Source organism: Mustela nivalis, assembly GCF_964662115.1.
Source record: "Mustela nivalis genome assembly, chromosome: 10".
NCBI lineage: Eukaryota > Metazoa > Chordata > Mammalia > Carnivora > Mustelidae > Mustela > Mustela nivalis.
In genome coordinates, this window is record NC_139029.1 from 13122302 (window position 1) to 13144404 (window position 22103).

The window sequence follows — 22103 nt, forward strand, 5'->3', positions numbered from 1 at the left end:
TGTAATTCTCACTAAACTCAGTCCCAAGGGTACTTTTTTTCTCTATAAAAGCACATTCTTGTTTGTTCTGTCATAACAAATGCATTTGATGATTGTAATAGCGTTGATCGAAACATGATTGAGCAGGAAAGCGTGCCCATTATAAATAGATCGGTTTGATATTAATCCGTGTTCAAAGCATAGCTAGAGCTTTATGAAACACCAGGTAGCTCTAGGAAAATTTTTGTCATATTTTAAGCAAAATGTTCTAGTTAGCCGTGAGTCTGAAGGAATCCCCTCTTTTTAAAAGAAAAAAACCCGCCTGTCAAAGCCTGAGATGTTCCTGTAGAAAAATTGCTGATACCCATGCAGAGTTGGGGGGGGCCAGGGATTGTGACTTTCAGCCATGGCTCCCCCATGGTGTGATCTTAGGCAAGCCAGTGGGTTGTATTTTATTTTATTTATTTGTTTGACAGAGAGAGATCATAAGTAGGCAGAGAGGCAGGCAGGGTGGGGCGGGGGGAGGAGGGGAAGCAGGCTCCCTGGTGAGCAGAGAGCCTGATGCGGGGCTCGATCCTAGGACCCTGAGATCATGACTGGAGTCGAAGGCAGAGGCTTAACCCACGTGCCCCAGTGGGTTGTATTTTAATAGAGGATTAACTATTACATGACACTTTTGACCTATTTTGAGTTTTATTAGACGAGTAACAGAACTTACTACCACTTGTTGAGTTCTGTCCCAGATACCTTACATTTTCCTGAAACAGCAACCCTGTGAGATTGTTTTTACTCTGTAGCCTAGCAGGTTGAGGCCAGGTGACGTTAGTAATGGCTGAGGTCAGAGCTAGCTGCTGAACAATAGTTGGAACAATGGTTGACATAGGCTCATCTCGTGATGGCACCAGTCCTCTTGCCATGCCACTCAACCGGAGACCAAAGCCCTCCTTGCTTTGGGAACCTTTATTTTTTACATTTACAAATAAAGTTGGTTGGCACGTGGCTTCTAGGGAATCTGAAAAACTTGCTTGGAATTCCTGAAGCTTCTCATGGTCACAAAACTGCCAGTTGCGATGGTACTTAAGTTTTTACTCCTACATTTCGATATAAGTTAAAGAAATTAAAATGGAGTTGCTTTGCAGTTTCACTTAATTTTTTGATACGGGTCAGATCTTACCATTGATAACTGTACAGTAGGCTTGTGAATCTAGGCACTTTGTTTAATATGTGAAATCTGAGTCCAGTTCTCATGATGAGCACTGAGTAGTGTAGAGAATTGTTGAAATCACTGTATTATGCACCTGAAACTAATACAACACTGTTAATTATACTGGAATTAAAATTAAAAACTAATAAAAATGAAAAATCAAAATAAAATGCTAAACGTAAGCTGGAAGGAGAGCTAAATTATCGTGTAGTAAGTTACTGCTAAAGTGGGCCCATGGTCCCCCCCGCCCCCCACCGACATCTTTCCTAGAAATGTTTTCTAAGTGACTTAATGAGGATTTTTTTTTCTGTGCCCCTCCAAACAAAGAGTCCCTCGCCCTGGCCTGCAAGTCCGTTGGCAAGTGCAGCTTTTACCAAGTCGGTGCTGCAGGAGAGTGAATTGCTACAACTTGTTCTGTGTAGGGGCTCGCATCCAAAGTACACTTCTACCCCAGGACTGCAATCCGATTGTGTAGTCTGCTTGTTAATTCTTGCTGATTATGCTTCTTAACGATTTGCAGTGAAGTAAAGCTTTATGCTAGGTGGCATGGCGCGAGCAAAGACTTCTCTAAATAAAGTGGGAACCATAAGTTGTCCTCAGGTCACCATAATAGCCGTCAGCGTACATTATGTCCTTCCCTTCCTTGCACAGAACGTGGCTTCAGGCATCCACGGATGTACTGCCTTGGGTGGTTATTCTTTTAAACCCGTTACAAAATCTACTTGGGCATAAGATACGGCAGTATTTTATATGTATTTTATGTGTCGTTAGTGGGAGTGAGTTCTTTCTTGTTTTGTTATTAAAATAGTATCTGATGAACTACTAAGGAATTGGTCCTCCCTAAACATTTGTGCTTCTCCGCTAGCCAGCTCTATGATGTCCTTTCGGGCACTGGGCATGCACTGAAGTGCCAGGTTAGATTGATTTGGAGTAATTTCTTTTTGAAAGAGTTGGTGCCAATTCTTTTTCCTCTCCAAAAGAAATGGTTTTGGAGCTTGGGCTCCTTGCCTAATGTCAATTCCATAAGGCTCCTCTGTGTGTGTGTGTGTGTGTGTGTGTGTGTTTGCCTTGCCCCCGCTCCTTCCCCTCATAACTGGACTTTGCCACGAGGAAGATGTGTACCTATAATCGGGCATTTCTTTCCTTTAGGGTGATTTATCATTCCAGACAGCACAGAGCAAAAAACCAGGCTTGAGGTGGGGGGAAGGTGAAGTTATATAAACTTGATTCATAGTTAAATATTTGCTTCCAGGGAAGGTGAAAAATGCTTTGTACTTTTTCCTTTGGCTTTTTTCCTCTAAGAGAGCTTGTCATGCAACAACACAAAAAAGTGGCCAAAGGCGGAGAAATCTCTTCTCTTTTCCATGTTGGTTTGTTTTTATTGTAAGACAAACCTTTCATGTTTTATTGTTATGAAGTTTAAATGTGGCCTAGAGGTGCCAATCTTTAGTGGAAACAGCTGCGGAGTGGGTGTCCCCGGATCAGGTGGGACTTTCTTTGAAGCAGCGTGTTGCCTTTTAAAAGAAATCCAGCATGTGAGAACTTGAGCCCGTAAACTCATCGGCGGCTCCACCATCGCTAATCTCGCAAATAACTCAGATAGCTAAGTTTAAATAAAACATTGGCATTGAAAAAGTCAGTTTCTGTATTATATTTTTCTGAAGAGAACAGTCTTGTTATTTGGGGTCTTAAAAATACAGAAACAGAGAGGGAAAGAAACTGCTGTTAAGACTTGAAGAGGTAGCAGCCCATTTGGAGAATGTGGAGCTCACTCTGTCTTTCGGTTAGTCTGAACCGGGATTTGGATCTCAGACTTGTAGAGAGGTGCCTTCGCTGGAAGCAGAACTGGGTGTTGGGCATGTACCTGAGCTTAAGTGTCCAGTAAAGATTTCCTGGGCTCTGTTGATTGGTGTCGTCACATTTCTCATCTCTGTGATGAGCGATTCTCCTAGACCATTCTTGGTCTACTATTTGGAAAAACTGAGCGTCTGAGAGCTTTCTTTCCTTGGGGAAAAGTAGGAGAGACAGGCATGGAGTCAGAGGGACAAGAAAAATGCTGAAATATTTTCCTTTTGGGCTTTTGATTTGTTTGCCAAAACATCGCCTTCCAGATGGAGAAGACCAAAAGCTCTGATTGTAAGCCATTATGTTTTTACTGGCCTACCTCCCCGTCCCATTGCCTGGTTTGAGATCTGTAAGCCGGTCCAAATCCTTTACCTCATTTTCTAGTACCAATTTACTGTCTTACTCATCTTCCAGCTGCAAGGGGGTGAGGCAAGTTGCTTTGAAATTGAACCCAGTGCCATTTTATAAATCTGCAACAGCAGATTCTCGCCAAGGAGTATCAGTCACGACAGCTTGCGTTTCTCCGAAGCTCTTGGATCTCACCTATCAGGTGGACTTGTGTCTGTGACCTGTGCAGTAGGATTAGTCTGGGAAGGAATCTGAACAAGCCCTTTGGGCCTTGTGCAGACTTGTTACTGCCCTGGTCGTCCAGCGTTCTGGGCTGTTGCATGATAAGCACCACTTGGTTTTTGGCTATATCACTTCACTGGCAGTAGAAATCCCGACACCCCGGCTTTCTCTTGGGAGGTAGGGATTGTGTGGGGGTTGAGGTTGTAGGAGACTCCAATGTCAAGACAGCTGGGAGGGTGGCTTTGGAGTCCGGCAGACCTGGTCCCTACTCTGCTCTTCCACTCACCGAACGGAGTACCCTCGAGCAAAGTATTTTCTGCACCTGAAAAATGGGGGATATTACTGTATCAGGTTGTTGTTTGGTTTGAAAGAGAATTTGGGGGCAGGGTGGGGAGAGAATGGTGGGTACTCATGGGAAATACCAAAACGTTAATTCCTTTTCCTTCAGATGATGTCCGCTTTGAGCAGGTTTAACTGTTGTAGTCTGTAAACTGATGAGCTTTCCACTGTATTATAAATTATATGAACAGTAGGGTGACATGAGTGATTTTCAGATACTGCGTTTTAAAGTTGAGCACCGGGCCTCATGCAGGGTCTATCGGACAGGGCAAAGTCACGATTTGTAATAAAAACTCCTATTTGTGTAGGATGTAGTCATAGGGAAGAAACCTGTGCTGTGGCCACATCTATGTGGCAGACGAGAATAATCAGAAATCGTTCTCAGTAAGTGGCATAAATACCTTCTTCAGGCCGCCATCAGCTGGGCGGTTGCATGGATGGATAAAAACTGATGTGAACGAGGTCTCTTGGGCCGACGTTCTGCATTTAGAGCAGAGAGGTCAGGCCGGTAGCCGGAAAGTACGCTGAGTGTTTGCGCTGCAGTAGCCCAAGGTCATGGTTAGACAGAGAAGATGCTCGTGGAATTCCAACAGCCAAAATCGGAAAACTATTAAGGCAGAGTGAGAATCAGGACTTTCTTGTGGTGCTTAATTGTAAGGGAGGTTGGTTGGGGGCTCAGTTGGTCTCTGGAGTAGACTCTTTGTCAAGAGCCTCAGAATACCCTGGAAGGGTATACCAGGGTATACCAGAATACCCAGTTGTCACGTCTGAAAAACAAATAGAAAATCAGGCCTTGGCACTCTTCTTGGTGTATATAACTGTTTCGATAATAGAAAACTTAGTTACTTCAAACTTTAGGCCATGTATCACTTTTGTACGGGCAGAGGGGTGTGATTTTCTTTTTTTCCCTTAAAATGGTACCACAGACCAAAAAAAAAAATTATTTTAATGGTTCTCCATTGATGTTAACACATTTTGCTAAAGATTTTATTTATTTATTCATGAGAAACAGAGAGAGAGTCAGAGGAAGAAGCTGGCTCCCCACAGAGCAGGGAGCCCAATGTGGGACTCAGTCCCGAGACCCTGAGATCATGACCTGAGCCCTCGACTCAGCCACCTGGGCACCCCTCGTTTTAACACATCTTATGAAAAAGATATAACTCGTACTCAAAGCTATGATTACACAAAATTCATTTAATTAAACACATGCATTGATTTTTCTTTTTTTTTTTTTTTAAAGTAAACAAGTAATTGTGAAGATAATGTAGATTTAGCGAAAATTGTGATGGCAGTGCTCAAATGACTAGGTTTGAGAAATACTGGTAAAAATGAGGATCTGGTCATTTTCCCCCACAGGCTTAGGTTCCTATGAGTGAGGTTTGATTGAAAATTACATATTTAGTTTTTTTTTCTACCAGACCATTAAAATAGGCTTGCATCTGTTCTTTTATTTTGAAAGATCGTGGTTGAAAATGCCCTGTGAGTGAAAACAAGGGAAGGGGACTAATCTCCACATTCGGGACTTTTGAGGAAGCGCTTTCCCTCTGACGGAGGACTCTTGTGTCTTGACATGTGACAGCCTTTGGGAATGTTCTGCATCACTCCTTTCCCTATTCCTCAAGAAGTAGCCTTCACTCAAAATGCTGCACTGACAGGGGAACTTCGGTTGACATTGTTTACAGTCTGATGTTCTAGCTCCGGCACCCCTTTGGAAGAGGGCCTGGCGCGCCCAGAATGCCAGACACTGTTTGCAAGCAGGGCCCAGAGCGTCGGCTCAAGCATTGTCTCTTGGCTCGTTCCCCCTGCCCTGCCAGACTTGTCTAGACAGAATTGGGAGTAAAGTTTCTCTCCCCTGTTATAGGCAGAAGGACCAAAGGCATGTGTAAAGCCTCTGACGATAAGGTTAGAAACGAGAAAATCAACTCCGTACCAAATTATTTAAGAAAAGAATTTGTTTTGTAGATGTTCACATTTATGAAATGCTCGTTTTATTTCTGTTAAGTTACTGTTTTAAGATTTAACGTGTTTCTCCTTCTTTGTAGGTACTGGTTTTGGATTAGGACTTGTTTTCTCACTTACCTTCTTTAAAAGTAAGTGTGACTTTTACTGTCTTTTCAACATAATGTTCTTGGGCATGCGCGCGTGCACACACACACACACACACACAGCAGGCACACTTCTGGAGGGCACGACCACTTGGTTGCCACCCCATCCATTTATGGGTGTAGGTAGGCCACTGTCAAAAGGTGCTAGACAGAGAACATGGACTTGGAAAAGGTCAGAGTGGGTTGGGTACCTCTAGAGCTCCCCACTGGGCGTTGAGTCAGGGTGCCTGATATCTTCAATATGATATCATCTGAAAAGCCTCTGCTTTATGCCAGTGAGTCACTTGGCCAAATCTACATGCTCAAATATTTCTAATTAATTCTAAGTTTTTCTAAAGGAACTTGAAAATGAGTCTTGCTGGTCATAAAAACAAGTGGACCAGAAACACACATACTTTTTGTCCAGAAATTCTCCTAAGCAAAGTTCAGGCAGTATCCCTTTCATTCTGAAGTTTGATTGTTGAATAGAAGCCAGAGGGTTCCCTTTGACCCCTTTCCGCAACGAATGGGCAGGGAACACATGACCAGAGAATCCTAACACGCAGGGCTGACACAAACTAATCACGTGCAGTATTGGCATATATAGGCTTTATGACTTGCTGCAATCAAAATTTACTTGATTCCATTTAAAATTCAAGCACCTTCCCAAAGGGTGGTATTTCTGATAAGGTTGAGAAATGAGTTAAAATGAGCAAATGATGAGAACGGATATATATAAAAATGAAAAGGTTCAACCACATCTGCTCTCATGTTGCTCCACTTGTTAAGACCTCAAACGCAGCAGCGTAGGTACTTAATAAATATTGGCTGAATTAATAAATTCAGTATTAATTAATAATTAATATTAAATAATTAAATAATTCAAGTATCGATTCAAGTATTAATTAATAAATTCAGTGGCATTTCACTGTTGATTAAACCCTGATAGAAACATGTGGCGCATTATGGTTATCAGTAGGAGGCATGCTGAATGTTTATTAGCCCTGAGCAAGTGTATTTAAGCCAGAGAAAAAGCTTTATCTTCTCTTAATGGCTCCCTATGAGATTTTCCTTTTTCTGTTCACCAGGGAGAATGTGGCCGTTAGCCTTTGGTTCTGGCATGGGATTGGGAATGGCCTACTCCAACTGTCAGCATGATTTCCAGGCTCCGTATCTTCTCCACGGAAAATACGTCAAAGTACGTACAGAGTTGATCATTCTCTTTCTTTTAAAAGGCAAGGAATTTCCCCAGAGGACCTGAAGAACTCTTCGGAGCATATATAATTCATAAACGGTGTGTGTCATCGTGGCACCACTGAGCTCCTCCTAACTGCTCTTTGGCCTTCAGTGATGGTGACACGGCTTTGGTGCCTAAAGTCCCTCCCTCCCGCTGCGGCCTGAGACGCACCTGTGCATTCACGCGGGTGCCCTCACGCTAGCAGGCGGAGCGGGACGACCTGTCATCGCAGCAGTAGCTTCGTCTTGAGTGTCCATAAGGGGCACCGAGGTTCAAGATCTCAGTGCCATGTCAGCATCTCAACACGGGCTCCCGCCAAACCAAAGGACAGCTGAGACTCGGCATTCTTCCACTGTTTGTTGGAGAAGGGAGGTTCTTGACTCTAAGTCCCATCTGATCCTGCTGCAGTCCTTGTCTGCAGGTGGACTTTTAGTAATGGCAGCAGGATGAGAACCTGTGGCCCGCACTTCAGGAAGGAGAAGGTAGCCCTGAGGCTCCTCCCGTTGCCTTACTTTTGATGACTGATTACTGCCAGGTTTGGGGGAAAGGATCATGGGAGGCTGGGTGCCCAAGGACAAGGGTGGTATTTACTTTTGTGTCCCCAGGGCCTGGAACAAAGTAGACACTCAGATAGGAAATGACGGAGTGAAGTAAACCGTGTATCCTGGTAGATGTGGGTGGCCTCGGGCTTCCTAAGGCATAGTCTTCACAGCAACACCAGCTTCGGTGCAGAGCGTCCCGTTCCCTGGACATATGGAACCCTCTCCTTTCTGGGTCACCCTTGAGCGTAGTTGCTAGGGTCTGGGCACAGCAGGGAGGTGCGGGAAAAGGGCTGAGAAGCCACAGGGGCCTGGGGTGTGGGTCCTGGGCCGCCCCACCGCTCGCCTCCTGTGTGTTTTCACTCGTGAGGTTCTGGCTTCTGTCTGTAAAATGAGGGTTATGATTTCCGCCTACGTGGTTGCTGTGAGCAGGGGTGTGAGAATTGACCAAGTGACCGGGAGCTGTGAGGTGCCGCATCTGTAGAAATGCCGGCGGGAACAGTCGAGGCCCGCTGAGAAACCGTGATGGACTTCCCCAGCGTTCCACCAAAATGACAGGTAGAGCAGAAGATGCCGTTCTGTCAAGTGTCCCGGTTCTGGTTGAAAGCTGGAGCCACAAGGGTCCTGAAAGCTCAAATGACAGTCCCCACCACAGCTCAGTGGCCTCTGTTTTAGAACCTGCTCGGACCGCCTGTTGCCAGCCGGGCCACCAGCCCGCATGCTCTGCCAGAGAATTGGCGGTGGCGAGACCAGTTGGCCGGGGGGAGCCTGGGCGCCCTCCATGGGCGGTCCCTGTTCCAGAGCCCAGGTGAGGTTCTCGAAGGGACGAGAAGAGGCACAGCTGTGTGACACCAAAGCCAATGACAGGCATTTTCCACCATCCCCTACCCTTTGCTTTCTTGGCCCCACAGCTGGATTTGGGGAGAGCAGAAGGGAACCAGAGAGGAGCTTCGGGTCTTTTAATTGTTTGGAAGGTTTTCGTTGTTGCAGACTTGAGCTGTTGTGGATAGTGTGGCTTGGGATGATCGTATGCATATTATACATTTCATGGCTGGGAGCTGCTGTGGAAAATATTGTTCCTTTTTAACAGCCTTGTGTGTACTGCTCCAGAATAGCCCTGTAGCCGTACCTGGACTCGAGTCTGTGCCTCTGGTCAGCTCCATTCTCCGCAGAGAGGGGCACAGCGCAGGCGGTCCTCCCACAGTCGTTGGCTGCCGAGGGCACACTGCACCTTTGTGGGCCCTCCTAGGTGCCTCGGCTCTCTGTTCTTTCTCGAGACTTCCCTCCCAGTAGACTCGTGGGAGAGGTTTTCCTTACCCTTCTTCAGCAGATGAGGAAATGCAGTCTTCCCGCCGGTAGTCGGCTGATCGGTTCCAGAGCCGCGCGGTGTCCGCTCATTGGTGATGCAGCCCTTGGACAAGTTTTAGGAACAGTTGTCCGGGTCCTGACTCTGGGCCTTTCCCCCTCCGGCCTCCCCCCAGGATTAGGGAGCCACTCTGGAGACCCTGAGATCGGTGTTCACAGTTCTCTCGTGCTCTGTAAAGCAGGTCGGGCATCAAGGTTTGGGGCCCCTTGGTTCTGTGGGTGGGAGATGGTTGTGCACATGTGGTCCGCACACTTCTAATCAGTGTCCTCACTTTCTAGGAGCAGGAGCAGTGACTTACACCTGAGAACATCCCAGTGGGAGGAAAAGAGAAATCGTGTTCATTCCTCAGGAATACTGAAGTGCCTGGAGTAAGCTGACTTTCTTCTGTAACGATGTTATCAGTAATGCTTCAAACTCCAGCACGCTGTTCTCGTATTTGAAATGAAGTCTGTTTCTTGTTTTGTATTTTCTCTCTGGAAATTGCAAGGAGGTGGTCTTAAAAAAAATAAATTAAAAATAGGCAGCCCGGTGCATCGCCTGCGTTTCTTTGCCTTTGGTCTTTTGAGCCTCAGGAAGACTGTGTCAGAACTACCAGCAGCTGTCACCTCCTGGTCCCCGCGAGCCTTCCTGAAACCACAGCCCTTGTGCGTCCCCCCCTCATCCCCTGCCGGTGGTGTCGCGGCCGCCTCTGCCTTGCTGAGCTGGTGCTCGGAAGCGGCGGCTGCGTTGTCTGCCCACGAGGACAGGCGTCTTGAGGTACCTCGCCTTCTGTAGCGGCTCTTTAAGGTCTGTGTGTTGTCCTCACCGTAGACCCCACGGGGCACGCTCCAGAGGGGCCTGCAGCCCGAGGCCCAAGGCGGGCTGGGGGGAAGGGTGTGCACGGGGCTGTGTTGGTGGCTCACTCCATCCCTGTCACAGTTGCCAGCAGCTTTGTGGGGCTGGGCCTAGTCCAGGCTTCACCTCGCTGGGGGCTTCGTCCTGGGGGGCGGGGAGAGCTCGAGGCATACGCACCCTCCGGGCTGGAAGGCCATGTTCAGGGGTATTTCATCTTCATCCATCAGTTGAAGGTTGAGGACAGAGGGGCCGCTTCTCGTGGCGTTTGTGAGTTTATCCCTTTAGTTTCACTTGAACCAGGGAGGCTGGATGCAAAAGTAATATCACAGCAAATTCTTCTGAGAAAGTGTAGAAACCCGGAGAGAGCTCAGTCTTTCCTGTTGTGTCTTCTGTCTACAATAAAGTGAAGATGAGCAGAGCTCGATCCCACGGGTCCCTTCATCCTGTTACGTGTGGGTGGAGCATCTCGTGTGAGCCAGGCCCTGTTCCAAGCTGCAGAGATAGAAGGAAAGGTAAGACACAGCCTCTGCCCTCGAGCCACTTGGAGTGTGCTGGAAGGCCGGGCCTGCAGTCTCTTGGAGGAGGGGTACCGTGGACCTTAAAGCTGACGTGGTTCTTAAAGTTGATGTGGATGTTCGAGCCAGGCGAGGAAGAGCGGGAGGGTGGCTTCCGTGAAGGCGCTGGGTCACGTGGTGCATGTGGTCATTGGGGAAGGACTAGGAGGTCCGCAGGGGCCAGAGGTGTGGAGGGTGAGGCCAGGCACCGGGGTGGAACTAGCGTCTGACCCCAGTCCTGGAACATGGATTAGACGGTTCTTGCAGGTGTCGTAAAGAGTCGATTCCAGGTAGAAAAACCATCTCTTTTTTCCCTCCGTCATCCTTACCCCCCCCCCCCCCCTTTCAGAAGCGGATGCTAAACTCTGAACCAGAGCAGGCAGCAGTGGCTCTCTGCCCTGCAAACTGTCCAGACTCCTCTGCTCTCTGGGCCTTTTTGTTGAGTTGAATCACTTAAAGCTCAAAGTGGGCCTGAGCCCAGGACTAGAAGTCCTGGCTGTGGCTTCGCCGTAGCCATTCTGCTGGTTTGCATTCCTCCCCTCTCATTCCGTGATCAAGACCACCCATGTCATGAAAAGGAAAAAATGCCTTTGCAGCCTGGCTCATCCCTTACTCTTGTCTTCATATTTGCTTTAAAAGTTACTGTTTCCCTCCAATTTTTGTATCTTCATTCATAACCGGTCCCTTTCCCAAAAAAAAGAAAACACAGCATACCCACTTCTCTGAACGATAGCAGAAGGATATGGAGTGTAAATGGACACTGAAGGAGGCTTCCCTGTCTTGCTTTAGTCATCAGCTTGGGCATGATGTTTGGAGGGTCCCTTTGCCCAGCATCTTTGAAATGCCACTTCTGTGTTTGAGAAACTGGTCAGCCCTGTGAGGGAGTGATTCCCGGCAAAGGCTGGCCGGAGGAAGCGTTGGCTGTTTGCTTTAATTCCAGAGCACTTTGTATTCCGGCCTTGGAGCTCTGAGCAGACACTGGCCCAAAGCACGGTTGCCTGATCTTGTCTCCACTCCCTGCCCCCATCTCCGATCAACCTGCCGAAAGTTCCAGCTTGTTGGCAAAGGCACATGTTCTGTTCTACTTTAAGTTTCATTAGAAATTCAAGTCCTCTGGGGCTCTTTTCCCTTGTGGGGCTGTGAGGCGTTGACTTTGCTTCTTGTCTGCCCTTCTGGAACCAAATACAAGGAAATTCATGGGTTCGGGAGAGAGGGATGGAACCCAGCTGGGCACAGGATACTTGGATAAGGCTGTGGCGCCCCGAAAGTGGCCTGCTCTGCCAACATATATAAATTCATACAGTCTGAGCTTGACACTGTATAATTTGGCCCAGAACAATATGTATTTTGAACTCATTTAGGTGAATGACTTTGGCATTCCCAGTACCCACTGTGGGAAACTTTTATCAGGCTGCTTTGGCCTTAGGCAGAAGTGGGCCTTTGTTCTGAGAAATGGCCTCAAACATACTCTTGCTTTGCTGTCTCCTTAAGCGAGTGTCATCCCTTTTCATCCATTTCAAAAGATCCCAGGACTCCGTATTGAAATCATGCCTATAGGAAACCCTGAGACTGGGAATGGAAGGAGAGATCTATGTAGATTTGCTTTTAGCTTTCCCAAGCCTCACTGTTTACTTTTTTTTTTTTTTTATTGTAACCAAGCCATAATTACATTTTACTTGTCATGGTTCAGTCTGATTGTATTGTTGTCGGACTATTTTTGAACATGTCCAAATAAAGTCTGCAAAGTATTTCCACAAGGACGTCGTCCATGGGGCTGGGACGGCCTTCCTCCGGAGCGGGCGGGAGACTCGAACACGCTTCCTGTTGCACGCTTTCTAATTACAGAAATGCGAAGCTGTGGACCGGAGAAAGTGGAAATTCGAAGTACCAAAAGGAATGTTAAATTTAGAATAACAAGCTCATCTGGAAGCTATCACCACTTTGTTTTTTTACAGTGTGCTGCAAGCACCACTTCGCCTGGGACAGCAAAGGATGAGGTCGGGGGCGGGGGGCGGACACCGACCTGGGCCGGAGTGGGGCGGAGGCTCCTGTGTTCACTGAGCGGCCTCCGTGTGGAGCCGGTGTGAGCGTCAGCGGATCGCTGTTAGAGCCTGGGAAGTGCCCTGAAGGACGAGGACAGGTGGGGAGGGAGGAAGTGGCAGGGAAGAGCATAGGGTTTGAAACCAAGGAGCTGGGTCCGAGCTCCCATTTCCACCACTCCCTCCCCGAGCGACTCCCTTCTCTGTAAAGGGAGCAGAAAAGAATTCCTACGTTCCAGGCTCTGAGAGGTAAACCTATGTGCTAACACAAGAACTAGAAAGAGGTGCTTGGTCTTTGAGTCAGAACGGAGCACACGGTATTAAGGGTGGGAAGGGGACTGGTGCAGAACAGAAAGGGCATCATCTTTGGGCTCAAGGAGTCCGGTTCTTAGAGTCTACATGAGCAAGATGTGAGAAAGAAGAAGATGTGTCCAATGAGTTTCTCGTAATCAAATAAACTCAAAGTAGTTAGAAAACCCTGCATCTTCATGAGTAAGTTTTAATGTCCTCTGTTTTCACTCTGCCCCATGACTGTGGCATGTCCCCTTCCGACACCGCCCGAGCTAGAAGTCACTCGCTGTGAGCACCCAGTACGCAGCAGGGGCAGGGGGACAGGACACGGGGGAAGGAGAAGGGGAACTTGAGACCTCAAGGAGCTTCGGGGCTGGTAGGAAACAGCATGGGGACTGAGCATTTGTATTCAGGATAATTGGCTTCAATTGTGTGACCCTCACTTGGGAGCCCAGAGCCAGGAGATGTAAGTGGGGAAAGGCGGTGTCAAGAATTCTTGGAGGAATTCGGGAGTGGGCAGAAGAGGAGTCTTTAACAGGGAAGAAACTGGGACTAGAAAAAGGAGCTCATTTATCAACTGTCGGCCAAGTCCTCTTTCCTTCTTCCTGGTCCAGCCAGTCTGAGCCAGACAGAATTTAAGTTGATCACTTCGGTTGAATATATAATGGTATTTATGGGGCACGGGCTTGGTGCCGCTTACTGTTCTCAGGCTTTACATACGTCACGATGCTTCATTTTTATAACTCTGTAAGAGAAGTACTCTTATCCTCATTTTATAGATGAAGAAACAGATTTGGAAAGGATAAATAAATTAATGCGCAAGGACTTAAGAGCTAAGGAGTGATACAGGCAGGGTTTTTATCTGATTCCAGGACCCAGGCTCTGAACTGCTCAGTTGAAGACTTGAAACTGGGAAGGGTCATTCAAAGGGGCTTGATCCAGTTTAAGTCCGATTTGAGACTTTGAGACACTTGAACTGGTTGAAACCAGAGCAGTTTCGTTGAGTTTAAACTGTTAAGAACAAGTTGATTCAATTTCAAATCAGCTGTATTTATTTTAAAAAAATAATTCCTATGTTTATTAATCAGAAACATAATTGTCAATCAGAACTTCAGGTGGGTGTTACTGATGAGTTTTGCTAAATCCTTGCAAATGTGGTAAGTAAAGCATCATGACATTTTATTGACCTATGCATACCCTTTCAATTAGGTTTTTTTTTAAAGACATAATTTACAAATAGTAAAATGCACCCATCCACCTTGTTAAAAAATGATAGAATATATATCGTATACCTTTATTTTATAATGTATATCTTTGTATTTTACTTGTAAGAGGGTAAATATTTTTGTAACTTGATTTAATTTTTACAGAAAAGTTGTGAAAAGGGGCTCCTTCATACCTTTTTACCCATGCTCACCAGTCATTCACCCTTTTCCTCATCTACTGTACTACTCTTCGTGTTTTTGAGCCATATGAGAGTAAAGTGGAGACATCATGTCCACTGACACACAAATATTTCAGCATATGTTTTCTAAGAATAAGAACATTCTAGATCACCACAGCATGATTACATGATTATCTAAATCAGAGATGGATGGGTGCGTGGTTGGCTCCATCAGTAGAGCCCGCGACTCAAATGTCGGAGTTGTGAGTTGAAGCCCTGTGTTGGTTGTAGAGATGATTTAAAAAATAAAATCTTGGGCCCCTGGGTGGCTCAGTGGGTTAAGCCTCTGCCCTCGGCTCAGGTCATGATCCCAGGGTCCTGGGTTCAAGCCCCGCATCGAGCTCTCTGCTCAGCGGGGAGCCTGCTTCCTCCCTCTCTCTCTGCCTGACTCTCTGCCTACTTGTGATCTCTGTCAAATAAATAAATAAAATCTTTTAAAAACAAAAAGCCACCTGGGTGGTTCAGTCAGTTCAGCATCTAACTCTTGATTTCAGTTCAAGTGGTGATCTTAGAGTGTGAGATAGAGCCCTGTGTGGGGCTCCATGCCAAGCACAGAGTCTGCTTAAGATTCTCTCCCTCTCAAAAAAAAAAAAAAAAAAAATTATCTCCCCTCTCTCCCTTAGCCCCATTGCTTACCCACCTTCTCTCTGAACGGAATACAATCTTAAATAACAACAATAAATCAGGGAATTAACATTGATACAATAGTATCCTATAATCCACAGTACATGTTCAAACTCTATACATTGTTGCGACAGTACCCTGTCCTGCTCTTTGAGCAGGCCAGGATCACCCACCATCGGTATCTGGTTGTCAGGTTTCTTTCTTTAATCCAGAACCCCACATCGGCCTTACTGCTTACTGTTGACATCTTTGAAGAGTACAAGCCAATTATTTTGCAGCGTGTTTCTCAACTTTGGGTTTGTCTGTTGTGTTTACTCACAATGGATCCAGGCTTTGCAGTTTGGGCAGAGTGTGTCTGCCAGTGCACAGGATGTCCATGTGTCCTAACAGTAGTGGTGTGAACTTCGGTTACTTGGTGTAAGTGCTGCCTCCCTGGTTTCTCCAATGTACACTGACTATTTTTCTTTCTAATTTAGTAAATAAATTGTGGGGAGATACTTTTGAGACCGTAAATGTCCTCCATATCAAGTCATGGTGAGTTTTAGCATCCAGTGTGATTTTCAGAATTCATTATTCCTTATGACCTGCTGGTGCTATGAGGAACTTTCCCTTCCTCCCACTTGATTTGTTCGTTTCTTTCTATCATTATGGACTCATGCATTCTCATTTTACGAAATTGATTATAATCTGTGATTGTCAATATTCTAAAGATTTTATTTGACAGAGAAAGAAAGATCACAAGTAGGCAGAGAAGCCAGCAGAGAGAGAGGGGGAAGCAGACTCCCTACCAAGCTGAGAGCCTGATGCGGGGCTCGAGCCCAGGACCCTGGGATCATGACCTCAGCCGAAGGCAGAGATTTTAACCCAGTGAGCCAGCCAGGCGCCCTGATAGTCAATATTTATTACTCAGTTTGTCCAGATGCCTGTTGGTAGCTTTTCCCAGCTGCCACCAGTTTCCTTTAGATGACCCACTCCATTCTCAGGACAAGATAGTCCAGACCCTTCCAGTATTTTCTTTACCTTAGCCTTGGAATCCCGCCATTTCTCGGGGGAGCCCTGGTTCCTTTTAGAAGAGAGCGGTAGTCGGAAACAATGATCCACAGGTGCACGCTTTGCTGTCCATGTGCCATTGTTCAGCAGAGCTAGGAAATAGGTATGTGCGTGCGTGTGTGTGTGTGTGTGTGTGTGCATGCACACGTGTCTGTAACCTTGAGTTCGTACTGATAAGCGAAGTCCAAAACCAAGGGTTTTGTCTGGCCTTAGCGCATCCCAGTTTGTGACTCCCTCATCAGCAAGAATCCTGGCTTTGAGGGTGCAATTTTTAGAGAGCTATAGCAGCCGCGAGATCCACTTGGCTCCTGTGTGTAGGTGTAGAGATGAGTGGAAATACGCTGGGATTCTCTGGGAGGGAGTCAGGGTGTGAGTGCCCTCGGGGCTCTTGGCGTGTCTTCCAGTTCTCTTTCCTTACCTTCTCCCCCTCCTGCTGCCTACCCCTTTGGAGGCCATCAAGGCCCAGGGCACATTTTTCTTGTCGTGCTGTTTATGAAGCAGTTTTACCCTTACAGCTTGCAGTTAGGTAGTAGAGTATAATGTTTCGTATATTTTCAGAACCCCTAAATTAACTTGCTTTTTAAGTGGGTGGCCCTGACTAATCATTTGTATGGGTCAGTGACTTTCAATGGGAAGAAAGGCTTCCCCAAGTTCTTACTATAGGGCATCCTCTGTTCTCTTCTGAGCTGCTTCCCTGGGTCACTGTGTCATCATGAGCAAGTCACTCGATCTCTCTGGGCCTCATTGTAAGACAGTTGTATGCTCCCTTCTGCCGCACTGTACGAATGTGAGGTCGTGCGCCCTGTTATTTTGGAGAAAAGTGGAACAGCCAGCCGAATATTATTTTATGATATAATGAACTATGTAAACAACTACGATCAAATGAATCATTTTCCCAGTTAAAACGGGGGTCTAGCAATTGTGACGTCACACGACAGACTCTTAAAGCGCAGAAAGGAAAGGCCCGCCCCTGTTGCAGACTTCCTCTTCTCTCTGTGGGGGACTTCATGCATAAAGCTCAAAGTTCCACTTGGTTTACCAGGAAAAGTCCTCCTGTTGAGGAGTATAAGGTAATTACAGATTTTTCCTCAAGCCCTTTAGATACCAGGGGATAGAGCCATAGAAGGCGAACTCACGACATGGTTGTCCACAGCCACAGCCCTCCAGGTTTGTTTGTTTGTTTCTTTCTTTCATTCTTTAAAATTTTATTTATTTATTTATTTGAGAGAGATAATGAGAGAGAGAGAGAGCATGAGAGGGGAGAAGTCAGAGAAGCAGACTCCCCGCTGAGCAGGGAGCCCATGTGGGACTCCATCCTGGGACTCCATGTGGGAGTCATGACCTGAGCCGAAGGCAGTTGCTGAACCGCCTGAGCCACCCAGGTTCCCTCCCTCCAGCTTTCTTGACTCCTCTCCTTGGGCCCCAGAAACCAGCCATAAAGCTGCGTGTTTGGCCCAAAGCTGTTATCTGTAAAGCCTTGTTCAATCAGGGCAGGGGAGTCTTGGGAATTTCTTTTACCTCCCCAGAATCTCTGTAAGACTTCCCATGGCCTCTCAGCCTCCAGCCGTCCTCCTCCCCCGCAGGTCTTTAGTTTTTTGTTTGTTTGCTTGTTTAATATTTTATTCTTAAGTAATCTCTGCACCCAACATAGGGTTCAAACTTACAACTCCGAGGAGGTGCCTGGCTGGCTCAGTTGGAAGAGCATTGCCACTCTCAACCTCAGAGCTGTGAGTTCAAGCCCCACGTTGGGTATAGAGATAACTTGAAAATAGAGTCTTGGGGTGCCTGGGTGGCTCAGTCGGTTGAGCGGCTGCTTCTCCTTCTCCCTCTGCCTGCTTCTCTGCCTACTTGTGATCTCTATCCCTCTGTCAAATAAATAAATAAAATCTTAAAAAAAAAAAAAAAGAGTCTTAGAACAACAAAAACTTACAACCTGGAGATCAAGAGTCGTGTGCTCTGCTGATGAAGCCAGCCAGGTGCCCCCCCTGCCTCTCCATCAGTTTTAACACTGTTTTCTATCCATTGTTTCAGTTTATAAATTTTCAGTGGTTCCCCACTAACGCACAGAATATCGGTCCAAATCTCTTAGTTTAGCATTCAAGGCCGTCGTCCACCAACCAGCTCCTACCTCGGCCTCCTACTCTGCCCACTGCTCTCTCCACAGAGGAAGTTACAGGCTAAGAGCAGGAGTCCTTAGTCCCCACTAAGGGGTTGAGGGGTTGAATCCCAGTTCCAACGCTTACTTGCTGTGGAGTCTGGAAAGTTACTTATTCTGTCCATGCCTCGCTTTCCTTGTCTGTAAATGGAACAAAGATGATCTCTTCAAAAGGTTATTATGAGAAAAATGCGTCCGCATATGTCTTCATTACTGTAAGAGAAGCCTTGGTCTATAGGAACATGGGATTATATCATCACCCCCACCTTTATTCTCCACACAGCAGCCAGTGTTAAAGCATACATTTGATTATGTCAGTCATCTGCCCCAAACCTTCCAGTGGCCTTTCATCCCATTTGGAGAAAAAGCCAAAGTCAATCCAGCGGCCTCCAAAGACCTTGCAATTTCCGGCCCTCCCGGTGCCTGTCTGGCCTTGACTCCTCCCACCCTCCCCCTGGCTCCTCTGCCCCAGTCCTTCCGTCCTCGCTGTGCCCGAACTCACTGCTGTGCTCCCACCTTGGGGCCCTGAGACTGGCTGTTCTCGGGCTGTGGTCTCTGACCTCTCCTCGCCCAGGTACCCCCAAAGCTCATGCCGTCTTCTCTTTGCCAGTCTCTCCTTGATGTCTCATGCTCGGTGAGATCTCCCCTGACCGCTTCGGTCTTTCTAACCCTACACACACCCTAACCTCCTTGCTCTGCTTGATTTTTCTCTCCGGCCTTTCCCACAGTCTCCCACGGTCTGTGTCTTTATCTACATTTATTGGTTGGCTGTCTGTCTCCTCTTACTAGAATGTAAGCTCCCTGAGGGCAGGGATTGGAACATGTTTCTCAATAAATATTTGCTGAGTAAGTGAACATTAGTCTATTAACTCTGTTTCGATCAAACTAGTTATTTGTTCCTGATACACAATTTCCTGTGGGTGGTACATTCATTCAACCAAGCTTCATCTCACAAACCAAATGCATCCATTTGGCAGTGACTCGTAGAGGAGCTGTGTTCAGGACTCTGGGGCAAGCTTGTTTTGTTACTTTTGTCCACTGGCGTGCTGTGGAGGCCCACGGGCCACGTGTTGGTTAAATACCACTTTCCCTGGCTTTTTCTTTCTTAGTACGGACAGCTTTCCCGGCCTGCTCGAATCTTGCTCCTATATCAAGCCCCTGTTCAAATCCCGCCACCTCCAGTGAGCCTTTCCTGGGCCCATCAGCCCCCTGGGACTTTGCTGCTTTTCGCTGTGTGTCTGCCCTTTTTCCTTACAGGGCAGGCTTTCGGCTTTTTGCTATCCCTAGTACCTGCCACTGTGCCAGACACTTAGGAGCTGGTCCCAGAAAGACATTGTTTCAATCAGACTTTTGGGGGAGGTGAATGATAGACTGCAAATTAGCTTAACTCAGAGATTCCAAGGACAGGTGAATGTCAAGGATGTACAAGAACCAAGCCCTCGGCGGCTTCTTCAGGAGCCTAGAGTTCTCTAGAATCCCACTTGGATTGGATTCAGCTGCCCAGCACAGCTCCTGGGCCTTACAGTTCAGAATCTTCAGAGAGAATTTGATCGGCGCAGCCTCAATTGGCTGTCCACTCTGGTCCCACCACTCTGGCCAAGAGGGCAGGTTCTAGGAGAACCACTCACTGCGAGAGAACGCTGTTTATTTTTTTTCTTTAAAAGATTTTAATTATTTATTTGACAGAGAGGGAGCACAGGCAGGACAAGTGTTAGGCAGAGAGAGAAGCAGGCTCCCCGCTGAGCAGAGGACCCCTCTCCCCCAGTGTGGGACTTGATCCCAGGACCCTGGGATCATGACGCAAGCCAAAGGCAAACACTTAACTGACTGAGCAACCCAGGCTCCCCAAGAGCCCTGGTTATTTGTAGATATAGTCGGAGGCCATCGCCCTAGTGGAAGGGCTGGGCAGACACCCAGATGATACTCTCTTGTGCCTTCTTTTTCTCCCCCAACCCCCACGCTCCTAAAAAGGGGATTTTTCAATGAATTTATCCGGAACACAAAAACCTTAAGGAAGAAAAAGCTGTTCTGTAGGATATTAAATGCTCATCAACTGTTGAGGAGGGAGAGAAGCTCTGTTCTCTGTGGGGTTGTGTGGCCGCTGGGAACCGAGCAGTGGAAGAAACGCTGTAAGGGAACAATGGACAAATGACACAGTCGAGGAGTGGACGCGCCCTGTGTGGGCCCCGCCATGGCAACCTTGTTTAGTGCTTACCACAAGCAGCAGGGTGAGACGCTCATGCCCGTTTCTGGACAGCCCGGCTCTTTTGCTGCCACACGGAGGTGGCAGTTTGCAGAGAGGGTGAAGCGAGGGAGGAAGCAAACAAATGAGGGGCAAGGGGGTGGTTGGGGACAGCCCCTGGCACCCCTCCCTGGCAACACCAGGGTGTTCACTGTTGCAGCGGAGTGAACAGCCGCGACCACCGTGCCAGGCTGCCTGCCCCTCGAGCGGAAAGTGGCAACCACTGGGGTCAGAGGGACTTGGGCTGAAATTTCTACTCAAAAATTCCCAGGCTTCAGTTCTTGTCTCTGACTCTCTTCTCTCCCCTCGTCCCCCCCATTCTTAGCACGTGGTCCCTCTTCTTGGTTCTTGACCTCCCACTCCTTTTGAATTTGTCCACGGGGCCGAGGGCTCCTCCCCCGCTCTCCCATCCAGCCAAGGACACACCTCTGCACCAGACTCTGCAGTGCATCGCCACCTTCTTGTCCTCCCACATGGGGCCCCCAGAGCCCTCCTGAGCCTCCAGAGACAGAGGAAGGAAGAGGCCAGGGGACACAGCCCAGGGGGCAGGCTCAGAGTCTGAATATCTGATTCTACGCCTGCACCTGATCCTGACTCGCAGGGCAGACGTGGGCAAATCCTTTTCCTCCATGGGAGGGGTGAATACACGAGCCGCTCCCCCTTCCCGAGAAGGGGGAGCCCGTGCCAGGCTCTGGGCTTCGTGTGCGTGGCTCTCCGTAAGCCTGCGGTTGGGTGCTGTTAAAATTCCTATTTCACAGATGAAGAAACTGAGGTTCAGGAAGCGCATTAGTTGAGTCAGAGGAGAAAGCTTTGTGCTGTAGCCCAGCTGTGGTCCAGGGGAACGGACCCCCGCCTCCCGTCTGCTGTACACGAGCCTTCCAAAGATAGCTTTCAGTTTCTGGAGCACGCGCTGTTTCCCAGAAACTGTACCAAGCATCCATTCATCTCCTGGAGTCCTGACTCCTTATCACAACCTCACCTTAAACATCACCTCTGAGCCCCTCCTGCGGCATCTCTCAGCCCAGCACCCCCTCCAGCTTCCTTCATCCCTTCAGAGCCCTCGATGAGAAACCCATTTGTCTGTTCCCTCGGACTCCGCTCCCTGTGCAGAACACGCATCTCGAGGCTGGGACCTTATTGGTCTTGTGCGCGCTGTCGTGTCCTCCACACTGTGTGGCACGTAGTAGGCACGCTCCGTATCTGTTACATAATGAATGAGTGCTGACCAACGACCCTGTGGGGTACCGTGACCAGCTGCACTTTGCAGGGAAGGAAACCAAGGCCCAGGCAGGAAACAGCTTGCACCGAGTCCCAGAGTCAGCGGGTGATGGAGCAAGGATTCTGACCCAAGCAGGAAGATTCCAGAACCTTCTGTGATGAGTCCTGGCGGCCCCTCCCAGCTGCGAACATGGATGTGTAGAGATGCTTGGTCTTTATCTCATAGAAGAGGGTGACCCTGTGCTGATCTCCGGGCGGAGTGAGGGAACCCATCAGCCACCCCTGACTGAGTGGGCCGCACTGGGAAGGAAGGCCTTCTGCTTGTTTTCACTCTCCAGGAGAGTGCAGAGGTTTGCACCCCTGTCCAGGCCAGGCTGATGGGATTAGAGGAAACAGCTGGCCCGTGCCCTGCGGGAGGGAGCTCACATTCCCCGGACTCAGGGAGGGAGCAGCTCCCCACAGCCCAGCCACATTCCAGGTCGGTCATTT

At 47.9% G+C, this 22103-nt stretch overlaps 1 protein-coding gene and 1 long non-coding RNA gene across 2 annotated transcripts in view; both read left to right on the top strand.

Moving 5' to 3' along the window:
• The window catches only part of MICOS10 (mitochondrial contact site and cristae organizing system subunit 10), a 30636-nt gene extending 20950 nt beyond the window's left edge, over nt 1-9686 (top strand). Inside the window, exons 2-4 of the mRNA XM_082684514.1 lie at nt 5980-6027; nt 7110-7219; nt 9442-9686. Coding sequence (XP_082540640.1) covers nt 5980-6027; nt 7110-7219; nt 9442-9456 — 173 coding nt within the window. The 3' untranslated portion in view covers nt 9457-9686. The remainder of the gene's footprint in view (nt 1-5979; nt 6028-7109; nt 7220-9441) is intronic.
• Nucleotides 1-22103, top strand: part of LOC309841513 — a 268973-nt gene that overhangs the window by 99025 nt on the left and 147845 nt on the right. The window lies entirely within an intron of this gene.